The 13,388-nt window shown below is 41.3% G+C and overlaps 2 protein-coding genes across 3 annotated transcripts in view; one reads left to right on the top strand and one right to left on the bottom strand.

The window, feature by feature from the left end:
* rab15 (RAB15, member RAS oncogene family) overlaps window positions 1-3,184 on the bottom strand; it is a 19,962-nt gene extending 16,778 nt beyond the window's left edge. Inside the window, exon 1 of one of the 2 annotated variants that reach the window (XM_063901560.1) lies at window positions 3,048-3,184. The gene's annotated coding sequence lies outside the window, so the exon portion shown is untranslated. The remainder of the gene's footprint in view (window positions 1-3,047) is intronic. The other variant, XM_063901562.1, reaches the window with a different exon arrangement.
* The window catches only part of fntb (farnesyltransferase, CAAX box, subunit beta), a 16,028-nt gene extending 2,640 nt beyond the window's left edge, over window positions 1-13,388 (top strand). Inside the window, exons 3-12 of the mRNA XM_063901559.1 lie at window positions 1,624-1,696; window positions 2,302-2,393; window positions 4,532-4,678; window positions 5,341-5,424; window positions 6,886-6,972; window positions 7,090-7,219; window positions 10,304-10,436; window positions 11,226-11,337; window positions 11,471-11,585; window positions 13,086-13,388. Of these exons, the coding sequence (XP_063757629.1) occupies window positions 1,624-1,696; window positions 2,302-2,393; window positions 4,532-4,678; window positions 5,341-5,424; window positions 6,886-6,972; window positions 7,090-7,219; window positions 10,304-10,436; window positions 11,226-11,337; window positions 11,471-11,585; window positions 13,086-13,196 (1,084 nt within the window). The 3' untranslated portion in view covers window positions 13,197-13,388. The remainder of the gene's footprint in view (window positions 1-1,623; window positions 1,697-2,301; window positions 2,394-4,531; window positions 4,679-5,340; window positions 5,425-6,885; window positions 6,973-7,089; window positions 7,220-10,303; window positions 10,437-11,225; window positions 11,338-11,470; window positions 11,586-13,085) is intronic.

The raw sequence follows: 13,388 nt of genomic DNA, 5'->3' as shown, positions 1-13,388 counted from the left end.
ATGAATTATATTGTGATTACTTTGATTATTATTATAATTTTGTCGTCCTAAGTTGATCGTCTCGTTTTTTCCTTAAATGACGTTATTATTCAGCTCATTTTTGATCTCAGCAAGTCATGTTTTGATAGCGCGGCACAGAATTTCGACCAGGCCCGGCCTCGGCCTCTCAGCGACTTAGTTTATTTACCAAAGTCGCTGTAGTAGTTATATGCAACGGTTATGAGGTTAATTGCAGGCACATGAAAGGAAAGCGCCCAGGCTCTGGTTATTTTCTGGCCTTTGTACGTAGCATTTTATCAGTTTAATCAGGAATGTGCTGGTGTAATATTTTCCACCCACATCTGCCAGATCAAAAACGGTTTATCATGAGAATCTTACAAAAATAACCATTGCGGAAAAACAGCTTTAGCTTTGCTGACTTTATTTCAAGTCTTTTTAAACAAAGCAGCTTGTAATTATTGTGTTGTTGTATGAAACTGGTATATCAAAGACCAAAGTCATTAATGGAGCAGCTTTGATGTGCCTTTTTTGAAAGTTAATTTCTTGAAGTCATCTACATGGACCTTTGCAATAGTTTTCTTGCACTTAATCCAACAACTGTGTACTTAAACACACAGGCATTTCTGCCTCTGCCTTTCTACATGCCAAGAAAGGTAGAACATACATTTAAGTTAACAAAAAGATCATGCTAGAAGAACATGTTGTCTTATTTGTGTATTTACTATCAGGGGATATGTATTGAAGTCATAAATCCTCGTGCAGGGATCTGTGAATAACCCTCTGCAGATAAACCCTAACTTCAATCTTCATCTGTGTGAATAAGGCACGCAGTGAGTAGGACTGGTTGGGTCGAAGGGGTCCATCTGTCTTTGACTCATTGACACACATGCTGTCCTACTCCTGTGTGTGTGAGAGGAGCTATGATGCAGATGAAAGCTAATGTGGAGCACGCTGACATTATAATGATTGAACAGAACAGTGTGTGACTTTTCTAACTCTATCTATTACTGTGACTCCCTGCGTGGGATCAACAAAGGGTTCTTTCATTTTCATTTCCAGTTTGTTTTTATAAACAAGTATACTATATCATGGATGGACTTGTACCACATATGAATAACTTCTCAAATTGATGTTTGCTAGATTCTATATTCTATTCTTGTTCCTCATGAGGACAGCCCAAAATGCTGTCCTGCTGGAAGAAGCAATGTACACATTTGGAAGAAAACGCAGTAAATAGGGTGTTATAGGAAATGGAAAACCTACAAATTTATAGGTAAATAAATAACATTATTACAATTAATTTCTGCTATAATTTTAAGCCGTTTTTATCTATAATCCTTAATAAAAATGAATTTTCTTGTTTATAAAAAATATTAAATGAAAGCCTTGCGAGTGAGAATACAGCTGAGAAAATATCATGTATTAGAAACTGAACTGAAACATAAATGAAACACAAAACCGTTTATCATTTTGTGTTATGACTTGCTGATAAGATGATATTCGAAATAGCAAAACTAGTGTGTCCAAGAAAAGCACTTCTACAACGGTACTGACAGTGTTGTTAAACCGTTTCTGCTTCCTATTTCTAATTACTCTCACTGTCCTTATTGTTTTTGTCTTCAGGCCCACATTGCTGCGGGAACAGCACTACCAATATCTCAAAAAGGGCTTACGTCACTTATCAGATGCTTATGAGGTACAGTATCACACCTGTTGACTACATGTTCTATTGCTATACGAGTGTGTGTTAATCCCGATGACACACACCCTCTTCTCATGCTGGTCGCAGTAGTTCCTGTGTAACGCTCTCCGCCTCTGGATGATTATCTCTCTGCTCTAAATAGAAATACCATTGTATTCCCTTTGCAGAGGAACATGCCTGTTGGAAGGTCAGCTCTCTTTTTTCTCTCCTCTCGCTAGAAAAATAGAGAGGAAAGCATTTGTTGTCGGTAACACACTGACCTCAAACTGTTTGTTTTGATTGACAGCACGGTGCTTTTCCGTGCATAACCATCCAAACTCTGTCGGAAAAGGAAATTAGAAGCTGAGTCGTGATGTTATGTAAGAAAAATAACACAAAAGACATCAACCCCCTATTCTTTTTCTCAACATGTATTTACCCAACACTGAGAATAAGGGTGTGATATTTTTCCGCGTCTGTCAGCCCGGCCTCTGCTGCTCTGTTTCCTCTCGTCTCCGTCTGACTGACTGATCTTGTTCATTGCTATAATTGCTCATCTGATGACCTGATCATGTGATGTGTGTGTGTTTGTGTGTGTGTGTGTGTCTCTGTGCGGATAGTGTATGGATGCCAGCAGACCGTGGCTATGCTTCTGGATTCTTCACAGTCTGGAGTTACTGGAGGAGCCCATTCCTGCTGCTGTCGCGTCAGAGTGGGTCACACACACACACACACACACACACACACACACACACACACACACACACACACACACACACACACACACACACACACACACACACTCTCTCTACAGCAGGTCTGCATACTTTTTGGTATTTATTACCATTGCAAACAGTTCCCATGATTACTATCTTGGTGCAAATGCTGCTGTAATGCAAACACGTTTATAATAAACTGCAGCAGCTTCACATCAACTCACTCCAACAGTAATTGTTGTTTTATTGTGTCATAAAATAATGCAATATGCACGCTAGTGAATTTTTATAGCACACTTCAGCAACGAGGCAGTTCAAAGTGCTTAAAAGTCTCAAGATGAAAAGCAAAAATAGGAAAATTGAACAACAACAAATGAATCCGAAAACAAAAAAACTTCATCAGCGCAAACTTAATCCACCAATGGATAAAAAACTGAATATCTGCCCAAGAAAACATTTGTTTTAATAACCTGTTATGTTTTTTAAAGGCTTTATACTGTGCATGAACACACGCCAGTCATGACAAATTAACCTGTTCCAGTTTTACGAGAGTTTTGTCTTCTTTCCAAAGCTTAAGAAATAAAACATGGCTTTAAAACCCCACCAGGACATCATCAGAGACTCAGAGGACACTTTTACAAAATAAATACCTTAAATGATCCCATAATGAGCAATAATCCATGTTTGGGTCCAATTTCCAGGCCAGGAGTAACATTAGTCAGGGCTGTGCTGTCAAATCATTTCCTGCCTCTCTATAAATAACTGCAATAATTCATCTGTTCTCTCGTCTGTAGTTGAACCCTCAAAGAATGAAATGCTCATGTTTTAAAGTAAGAAAAAAATCATGTTTTTCCTCCAATCATCATGGCCCATAGTTGTGATTGGTCTAAACCATCAGGTGTATGATTTTAGAGATGTTTGTGCAGCAGTCACTTCAAACGCTGACGCTTTTTATGCCACTGAAATGTCATTTGATTAAATTACTGCCAGTCCAAACTAACACTCTGCAAACCCCGGGGCAACGGCAATGCCAGGCTGCCAACCCACGCTCTCATTACGACTGCGAGGCGTGCCAACACACCGGCTGCCACTGCCCCGCGCCAACGTCAGGCCCTCGTGCTCTCACACACACACACACACACACACACACACACACACACACACACACACACACACACACACACACACACACACACAGAAACACACAGGCCCTTTTTGAGGATTCATAACAATACAGCAGATTGCTTTCTCAGTCCCATGAAACACACACTGTTCTCGGGTCAGCGCTGGCCAAAGTTAACGTTGCGCTCTCGTCCAACTCACTTGGCTCGGGACAGTTTTGTGATTCCTCTCCATGGCGGAGGATAAAGAGGACATTTACGAGGGAAGCAGCTCAGCAAACAGGCTGGAAAGATATTAAACAGTGGTTCTGATGCTCAGTGCCACGTCAGTTCCAGGAAACTCAGCTCTACAGTCTGCTGACTGCAGAATTACTGCTCTGATCGCGTGGATAGAAACTGTGTGAGTGTTTAGTGTGTGAGGAAAGTTATTTGTCCATGAAGGTTATCAAGGGTTGGCATTTGTTTTTCAATTTTAAAGGACATTTTTAAACAGTTTGATGTTCTTTTTAAGCATCGCTCTGCTAAAGTAGTTAAACAATTCACACTGGGATCTGTCCCAAATGGAAATGAGCCAGACCCATTAGGGGTTGTTGGAAAACAAGAGAGGATTACTCAAACAATAAGCCACAAAAAATGTAGCTGTCCATTAAGTCTGGTCCCAAAATGATGCACTTAATAATAATATTTAGCTGTTCTCTTTCTGTATTAGTAGGGAAAGTCCTAATTCTATTCAATGCTCAACATTTCCTTGAACAAGCTCATTATTTCTAATGTGTTCAGACTTGTTTTTGTATCAACTACACAGGAGTTGTGCATCAAAAGTGCAGGCACTCATGTCTTGAATACTTCCCTCTTTTACTCACGAATCTTGATTGGTGACAGTTACATAATCAGTGCAGAGTCTGTGTTCAAAAATCAAAGACGCACTTCCTGTTTGTGTTGACTCATATCTCAGTGTCATTGTTATAGTGTCTGTCTGTGTGTGTAAATACAATTCTTCTTCCTCCTTCCAGTGTGTGTCAGTTTCTGTCTCGCTGTCAGAGCCCGACGGGGGGTTTCGCCGGGGGTCCGGGACAACACGCCCACCTGGCCCCGACCTACGCTGCGGTGAACGCCCTCTGCATCATCGGCACAGAGGAGTCCTATAACATTATAGACAGGTACCGACCCCCCCCCCCCCCCCCCCATCAGAATCAGAAATCCTTTATTCCCCGCAGCGGGGAGATGTACAAAAACATTACCGTATCATTAAAAAATGAGGCCACGCTCACAGTGTTAGTGTCAGCAGTACTTTGGATTATACCTCACAGAGTATCACTTCAGCACACCGTAGGAGAGAGAGTATTACTATATACCCAAGATAGTAGCATATACACAACACTGTTTATATCAACGCCCCCTGAAGGTATCACTGGGTTTTAATACTGTGGTCACATGATGGGCCTCAGACTATAAGTAAAACATGTGTTTCCATTCAGTTTGGTATTATAAAAGAGTATAGTGATAATGATAATCGTGGCAGTATAATGTTTTATTACAGTTATAGGAGGATGTTAGAGTTTTCTTGATGATAACATAGCTTATTTTAAGAGCCTTTCAGGGGTTGGGGTGACATTGCCCCTCATTTTCTACATGTATATCAATCCATTTATGTATCATCTGTCAATTGTATTTATAATTTGCATCACTCACACTGATTTCTCCTTCTCCTTCCACCCCTCCCCTCTCCTTTTATCCCCTTTACCTCCTTTATCTCCCCTTCTGCTCTTCTTGTCCCCATATCTCTTCTCATTCTTCTCTGTAACCACCTCCTTCTCTCCAGGGAGAAGCTCTTAGATTTCCTACTGTCAGTGAAGCAGCCAGATGGCTCGTTTGTGATGCACGTTGGAGGGGAGGTGGATGTCAGGTGAGAAGATAACCCCCACCCTCTGTTCTCCCTCCTCTATTCATTATCTCTCATTCGGGGCACCACGCAGATAGGATCCAGAAGTCCCAGCAATAAGAGACACAATAAGGAGCTTGCTTCATATCCACATCGTTAATAAATAAAGCTTATTTTTACATTTTAAAGATAAGTTTGCACATTCGACCCAAAAAGTAGGACATTCTTTTAAAATACATCCCTTTTTATTTCACTTTCCTTTGTGTTGTCATGCGCTTTGGTTCCCTTTGGAGTTAATAGAAAAGAGGAGAAATACCCACATCTCGATTGCGTAAGAGTGGATTTATGTTATTTGAGTTACTGTGTGTGTGTGTGTGTGTGTGTGCGTGTGTGTGTGTGTGCGTGTGTGTGTGTGTGTGTGTGTGTGTGTCCGTCCCTTCTGCTCTGAGTGGCAGTGGGTGTTTTTAATAAGCAGCTTTGAGGTATCATCTTCTGCTTCAACAAAGTTACTTTTTCACTCTCACTGTGTTCTGTTTCCAACCAATTACCGCCCTGCTGTCATTCTGTGTTATTTAAACACTTTCCCTCCATCATCACTGCATGCACTGAAATAAAAGCAGCCCTGGATGACTCTTAAAGGGGTTTATTAGCCTATGAAGCGGGAGGATTTTGCTCTAACCCACTTTAGGATGAGGTTTATTGATATTCAATGGCTTTTCTTATTGTCAACAAATCCCATCAAAAGGAAACCAGGGATAAATTGATCCAGCTATTGATGTGTATCCAAAGCCTTGTGTAGCTTATTCCTCTGTTCCCTTAAACCTCCATTGTCCCAAAACACATTATAAATCCTCTTCCGTCACCATGATTACGGCTGTACCCTATATTGAGTCCCTTAATTGATAGCTCAAAAATCGTCCCAGATAAATGGACTATTTACTCCTGTTTGAGCGACATATGTACCTTTCTGGACCCAGCTGTCTAAATATAATAGCTTAGGCCTCCTTTTTTTTAAATGGATTTTATGTTTGTGACCCTTTTTATATCTGCTTTTAAAGATTTGTTTTAACAAATGGGCTTGGGAGTGCATCAGAGGGGGATGGGTTGCATCTCTTCATGAGATTTGCTAACAGGAAAAACATTGAACGGCAACGTGTTTAAAAGAAAGAAGCTTTGTCAAGTTTTAAGATACACAACCCAGATGTGTTAGTGGGATAATCTCTCGGTGGTTTCTGGTCTCCTCAAGAGATATCGGGACAATATTAAAGGTATAAATACTTAAAGCAGAGGAAGACCAAATGCATAAAAGCCAAAACTACTTCACAGTATGACAGACTAACACAACAATACATGTTATATTTGTCCTGCTGGCATTCTAAAAATGCAGAGCGTTGGCCGATGTTGTGTCAGCGTAGGAAGATCTGACTTCCTGCCCTCCCACTCCTCTCTCTGTTGATCAGCCTGTGTGTGGTTCTCTTTTTATAGGAGTGCGTATTGTGCCGCTTCTGTAGCGACGCTCACAAACATCCTCACACCCAAACTGTTCGAGGACACGGCCACCTGGATCCTAAGGTACCCCCCCCCCTCCCACATACACACACACACACGGCCTGTTCATGAATTATTAAAGAGCGCTTTGTGCCTCCACAACACAGAGAGTGTTTTATCGTGTGTTTTTATTTCCTCCAGTTGTCAGAACTGGGAGGGGGGTCTGAGTGGAGTGCCGGGATTGGAGGCTCACGGTGGATACACCTTCTGCGGCACGGCGGCCCTCGTCATCCTGGGAAAAGAACATATGCTGGATCTTAAAGCGTTGCTGGTGAGAAAACCCCCCCATCACCTGACATTGGGACAAACACGTATTCAAGGGACCTAAAAACAGGATATCGTGGTTTTGATTGGCTCGGGTCCTAAAGACACAGATGCTATCAGTCACAACGGAGCCTTTGTGCTGCAGCATTATCCTTTTTATAGGCTGTGAGGGGGCCACAGAAACACAGCTGTGATCAAATAATAAAATGTTATAACCCAGAACAACATTTCATTTAGTAAAAGAGTTATAATGCCTGCAGCCGGCCGGTTTCAGCGGGATATATTACACAGCTTTGCTCCATTTAGCTGGTTTGTATCAGATGTTGTGCTACATCTTAGATCAGCTTCCTTTTTAATTGTGTTTTCAAAAGCATTTCCTGTCTTATAAAACTATTTGGAGCAACACGGTGACATTTTTGCATTTGAGTTGTATATACAGCCGCCGGGCTTTTGGCATATGACAGAGTTCCCATTCGTTTTCTTACAGAGGCTTCTGTTGTCACCGCTGGGAATCTGCACTGATCCCTGTAGGGAAATACTCCCGTCATTTGCGTGCTTCCAGAGAGGGAAGAGGTCAGGACAGCTGCTCTGATGGAGCTTTAGTTTGTGGAGAGATGTGTTCAGGGACTCGGATGTTTAAAGACACGATGCTTAAGGTCATCGGGGAAATAACGTCCAGTAGTGTTTACAGAGGCCAATCTGCAGGGGTTTTTTACCTCTCTTATTAAAAGGAGAAACAGGTTGTGTTTAGTCAGGTCTGTGCTTTAATTTCTCATTTTTAACTCCAAATCTAAATAGCAGAATCAGATATCTTTCATTGGTCCCGCAACCAGGAAATTTCAGAAAAGGGGAAGGTGCAGATAAACTTACATATTAAATATAAACACACATTAAAAATCGAACAAGTACACATCAATTGGCTGCATTAAAAAAAGTTAGTGATGAAGTAGTGAACAGGCAGTATTACATTTTAAAAGTAGACACTGTAAAGGCAAGGCCGGTTTATTTATACAGCAGCTTTCAACACGAGGCCACTCAAAGTACCAGGAACTTTTGAACATTAAACTGGGACAAAACACAAATATTAACCTGGAATTGAGCTTTAGATTTCCTATATACTCTACACAAACTTTGTACATTGCACAAGGAAGTGAAAGGTCCCCCCCCCTCCGGCATCATACTGTCGTTATTGTTCTGCATATATTTAAATCCGGTGTGGGAATGCATGGAACATTTGCATATGACAACCTCACAGAGTTGTATGATATTCGCTCCAACACCTAGTCCCAGGTATCTAAAGTATCCTGTGTCACAGAACCCCCCCCCCCCCCCCCCCCGAAAAAGGATTTGTGTCTCAGTGGTTTAGAGAGTGTGAGAGGAGCAGAGACGGTGTTTGGGTAAAGGTTGTAAGACGACACCAGCTCGGTAATATCTACAGCAGCATGACTCACCTGCTGCTCACTGTCAGCTCTGACACTGCGCCACACACACCAGTTAGGTTTTATAGAACGATTACTGGATGGAAAATAGTCTTCAACCCTTTGAACACCAAGTCATGCTAGATATTCAGTAGTTCCAGCTTCTTAAAATGAGGATGTGCTGTCTTTATTTGTTTTATATTACTGTAAATGAGCTATATTGGATAAAAACGTAACAAAAATGGATCTGAAAATAATAATAAGGCATAACATTTTGAGAGACCTTACTAAAATAGAGCATGAAATATATTACATGCACTTTATTCCAAACAGAAGGAGCTTTCTCATTAATTCTTTATTAGCGTTTCACTTTCTCTTTAGCATTTTCACCGCTTTCAGACACTTCAAAGACACCTGTTTGAGCCCTAAGTGGACTGGAATCTAACCATCTGCATCCTAAAATCTGTCCGTGAAGAAGAATCTAGTCTCTGATTTACAATAGCACCATAATGATGGATTTAAACTGATTATGAGATAATTAGTTTTTATTGCCGTTTTCTTCCTTAAATTGAAGCAAAATGGAGCTTTTCTGAAGCTGTCTTGATCGAGTGATGAAAAACTACCTCCAGTTCAATCTCTGAAAGAATATTTTAGACAGAAATTATTCATTTTGACTCGCATTTAAATGGCCTTGTTGAGTTTTTCTCTTACCCCAGAATTACTGTGGGATGACAGTTAACAATGTAGTGATGCATGCAGACATTTCTCTCCTCATACAGCGAGTTCAAGGCTGCAGAATCATGTGTGCTCAGAATGTTCAAAACCTTGAAAGATGAAAATGCCACTGCGCTAAATTAATCAAAGTGAGGTGCTTCCATTGAATGTGAGACATTTCACTGGCACTGCAGAGAACAATACCACATGCTGAGTATAGAGAAGAGGAAGCAGGATAATTCCCACAGCCTTCACACTATCTGTCCATCTATGATCAAATAAAGTGTCCACTAAACTCAGCCACATGACGCATTTATGGTGTGGATCAACGTTCACTTCAGGTTAAATGCCTTTAATCACGTTTGACTTCATGAGGAAATCGCTGCCATGTTGGTATGAATGTTCCAGCTCAATAACCGGGGATGTTGAAAGTCTCCCTGCCATTGTTAGTGTACCAAATGTCTGAAGGCTACAGTCAACTTAAGAACATGTGTGTTTCCTTGATGTTACTTTTGGACGGTGTAGCTGTCTGCAGAAACAGCTGTGTGTAACATTGAGTACACAGCTCTGGATCAGCTGCTGGTACACTGTCTTCACTGAATATTTTTCCACAATGAATCTCTGAGCTAGGATTAATAAGCTCAGCGTTGTCCTCCATGTTCCTCCGAAGGATTACAAACCCTGGCTGGTATTAAACCCAATACTTCCTAGTTACTTAATCCAAGCCGAGCATGACTGGATGTACACCAATTAGTAGTTTCCATGGCAGCCATTTCCTTTTTTTGTGTGTGTGACCTTGTGCAGCTTCAGCTCTGGCAGTGGTCAGGTTGAACAACTTCTCCAGATCGATGCTGTTCAATCAAAACCTCCCTAAAATGTCCATAAAACACCCAAATATTTCTGTAACATCCTGGTGTTTCCTGCCTCTAATGATCCTATTTAATGTGTTTCCTCCTCAGCGGTGGGTGGTAAGCAGACAGATGAGATTTGAGGGAGGCTTTCAGGGCCGCAGCAACAAGCTGGTGGACGGCTGCTACTCTTTCTGGCAGGCTGGACTCCTGCCGCTGCTGCACAGAGCGCTGTTCAAAGACGGTACTATAACTATGTCATAGCAAAACCTGAGGCTAAAAAAAGTCTCCTTTAAGAGCTGTCAGAATACACAGACTGACTCCAAACCATGTTGACAACCTTTGTAAACTTTACACCTAATTGCATTTCTCTTACCTAAAACTGTACTTGAGTATATCTTCATAAAACACGTTTTAATTGCAGTATTTTATAAAACATTCATCACTACTTTCTCCCTAAAGAGCCAACTCAATATTGATTTCATTATTCCCACTTACATGTAGAAGAAATGCATCACCTGGCTTCAGAATTTTCCTTAAGGGCAACAAAAAACGCGTGAGTTTTCCTACAATAAACGAGGAAAACTCTCATCGTGTAAATATGAATACGCTTGCATCAGATTCACTCACTGCTTCACTGAATGTGTGTCTTATGCAGGCTTATCATTTCCAGTTTCTCACAAAAAAATGATATCATTTTAAAGGCTGCTTATCACAACTGCTGTGAACATATGTCAGATTATAACACGCGTCGTGGGATAGTAATAAAGATTAAACATTGCAAATAAGCTTCTAATAATCTGTCTCAACACATTCAAGGAATTGTAGAAAAAGAAAATGAACCATAACATGTTTGCACTGGACATGGCATTTATTTAAATATATTTCTGACATTTTCACCCTTTGTCCCTCATCAAATCTCTGGTTTCATTTGCTCCTTTTTTTTAAGTATTGTTGTTTTTGTAATTCATTTAGTATTTTTTTAAGACTCTGTTGTTAAACCGTGTGTAAAGAGAGGGTCGTGTGTTTCCAGGAGAGTCGGAGCTGAGTCGGCAGCGGTGGATGTTCGAGCAGCAGGCCCTGCAGGAGTACATCCTCCTCTGCTGTCAGAACCCCTCAGGGGGCCTGGTGGATAAACCGGGCAAGTGAGTACCACACCATCTGGACACACACACACACACACACACACACACACACACACACACACACACACACACACACATTAAGGCTGGTGGCGGCACACAGTCAAATGTGATTCACGTGGTTTCTGCTCTCCAGATCCAGAGATTTCTACCACACGTGTTACTGCCTGAGTGGCCTCTCCATAGCGCAGCACTTCGGGAACATGGACCTCCACCACGAGATGATCCTCGGCAAGGAGGAGAACAGATTGGTGAGGATGGGGGTGGGGTGGGGGGGGGGGGAGAAACAGCTGAACTAGGGGAGGATTTAATCAGAGATGGATCGTTTACTATCAGGAAGAAAGTGCAGTGGAAGTCATTTAAAGACCATGTTATACTTTTTCCTGTAGACCTAATGGTTTTGTAGCTCAGTGATTCCCTACCTTCAATAGTTGTATTATTTATTGTAAGTTTGTTGTATACATGTATAGCGATGTGTTTTGGCTGTGGTCTGGGTTTGTTTCTTGCTATAGATTTGGTCTACGGTTGCCTTTGCATCAGTTTTTCATATACTCCATTTTTAGATTTTGCTGCTAGCTTGCAATCTACTTCTCATGCTCTGTTAATCGCAGCAGGTGGGGTTTTAGGGAGACGTTGGACAATATGCAGAAGTAAAATATTCTTCATCCATCTCAGTGCTTTGCCACATCTTTCTTGGAGTGGTTAAGCCCATCAAGGAAAAGGGGAGGCTCATTACTCCGATCTGTAAAGCTGTCCACAAATCATCAGCATTAGAGAAGCTTCTCGTGGTTATTCTGTTTATTAGAAAACAAGATTATCAGTTGTTGATGATTTATTGTCCGAGTCTTATCTGCAGGCCCTTGAAAATGATCTAAACGTTTCATTCCGTCTCATCAGCTGCTCGATCTTCTTCTGGCAGCCTCTTATTCCCCCCTTTTTGTATCTGCCACTGCTCCTCATTTCTACCCCTTTGAGTGAATGACAGGCCTCTTGCCTTTAAGTGATGCTTTACTTCCTGATCAGGTTACATTTTAATGCAGATTTAAAATGAGAAGCAGTGGTGTTGAAAATAAGACGGCATGTGGTTTCTCAGCGGCACCGCCAGTGGTTTTATCTTCTTGCTTCCTGTTGTGTTACTGGCACTGACAGCGGGTTACAGTAAGTCTTCCCCAGCTCTTAGATTATAATACAGATTTACATCAGGCAGCCAAACCGTAACTCAGCAGTGGGTTTGATTTTACTCTGTCTCTCTTAGTAGCTTCTATTTCTTTCTTTCTGAAACGATGATTTAACTCTGGAAAGTTCTGAGGTTGCATTAGACTGCATTACACTCCCACCACAAACTAGAGTTGACAAAACACAGAGGAACAAGACAAAGGTTGCATTTATTTTCAGGATGGTGTAATAAATTGCATGTTTTTTTATCAGATGTTCTTGAAATTCAACTTTTGTTTTTGTTTGAGGGATTCTTTTCTTTCATAAACACAACAAATAACATTTACATGCATCTTAATAGAGTGCAGAAGCTCTAGAGGAATTGAGTTTCATTCTGTTTACTAGAATTAAGACATTTTTTAATTGATACTGAAATTCTAAAACAACCAAACCATATTCATTTAATCTGTTGGAAAATGTGGACATTTTTCAGACAAAAAACAAAGAACAGATACAGAAAAAGGAGCAAAAATAGGCCTAAAATGTTGATATACGTGTTTAACTTCACATTATGATTCCCCTTCTCTCTCCCGTAGGCTCCTACTCATCCAGTGTACAACATTTGTCCGGAGAAGGTGGCCAAAGCCCTGCAACACTTTCACCGACTGCCCGTCCCCGATGACAGCAGACAGCCAGGTCCCCCCTGAACCGGCAGTCAGGTCTGATGAAGACCCGAGCCCCGTTAAAGCAGTCGGACTTCAGTAGAACCGAGCGCTGGAGTTTAGGAGAAGTTTGCCCGAGAGGAGGTCACCGCTGCGTGGCCGGCTTAGCGTCCAGCTGATCTGTTTTGCTTGCTAAGCCTAATGTTTTCATTCTTTGAAATAAAAGTGAAACTTGGA

This window comes from Eleginops maclovinus, chromosome 15, assembly GCF_036324505.1.
Source record: "Eleginops maclovinus isolate JMC-PN-2008 ecotype Puerto Natales chromosome 15, JC_Emac_rtc_rv5, whole genome shotgun sequence".
Classification (NCBI taxonomy): domain Eukaryota; kingdom Metazoa; phylum Chordata; class Actinopteri; order Perciformes; family Eleginopidae; genus Eleginops; species Eleginops maclovinus.
This window is presented reverse-complemented; position numbering and strand designations above follow the sequence as displayed.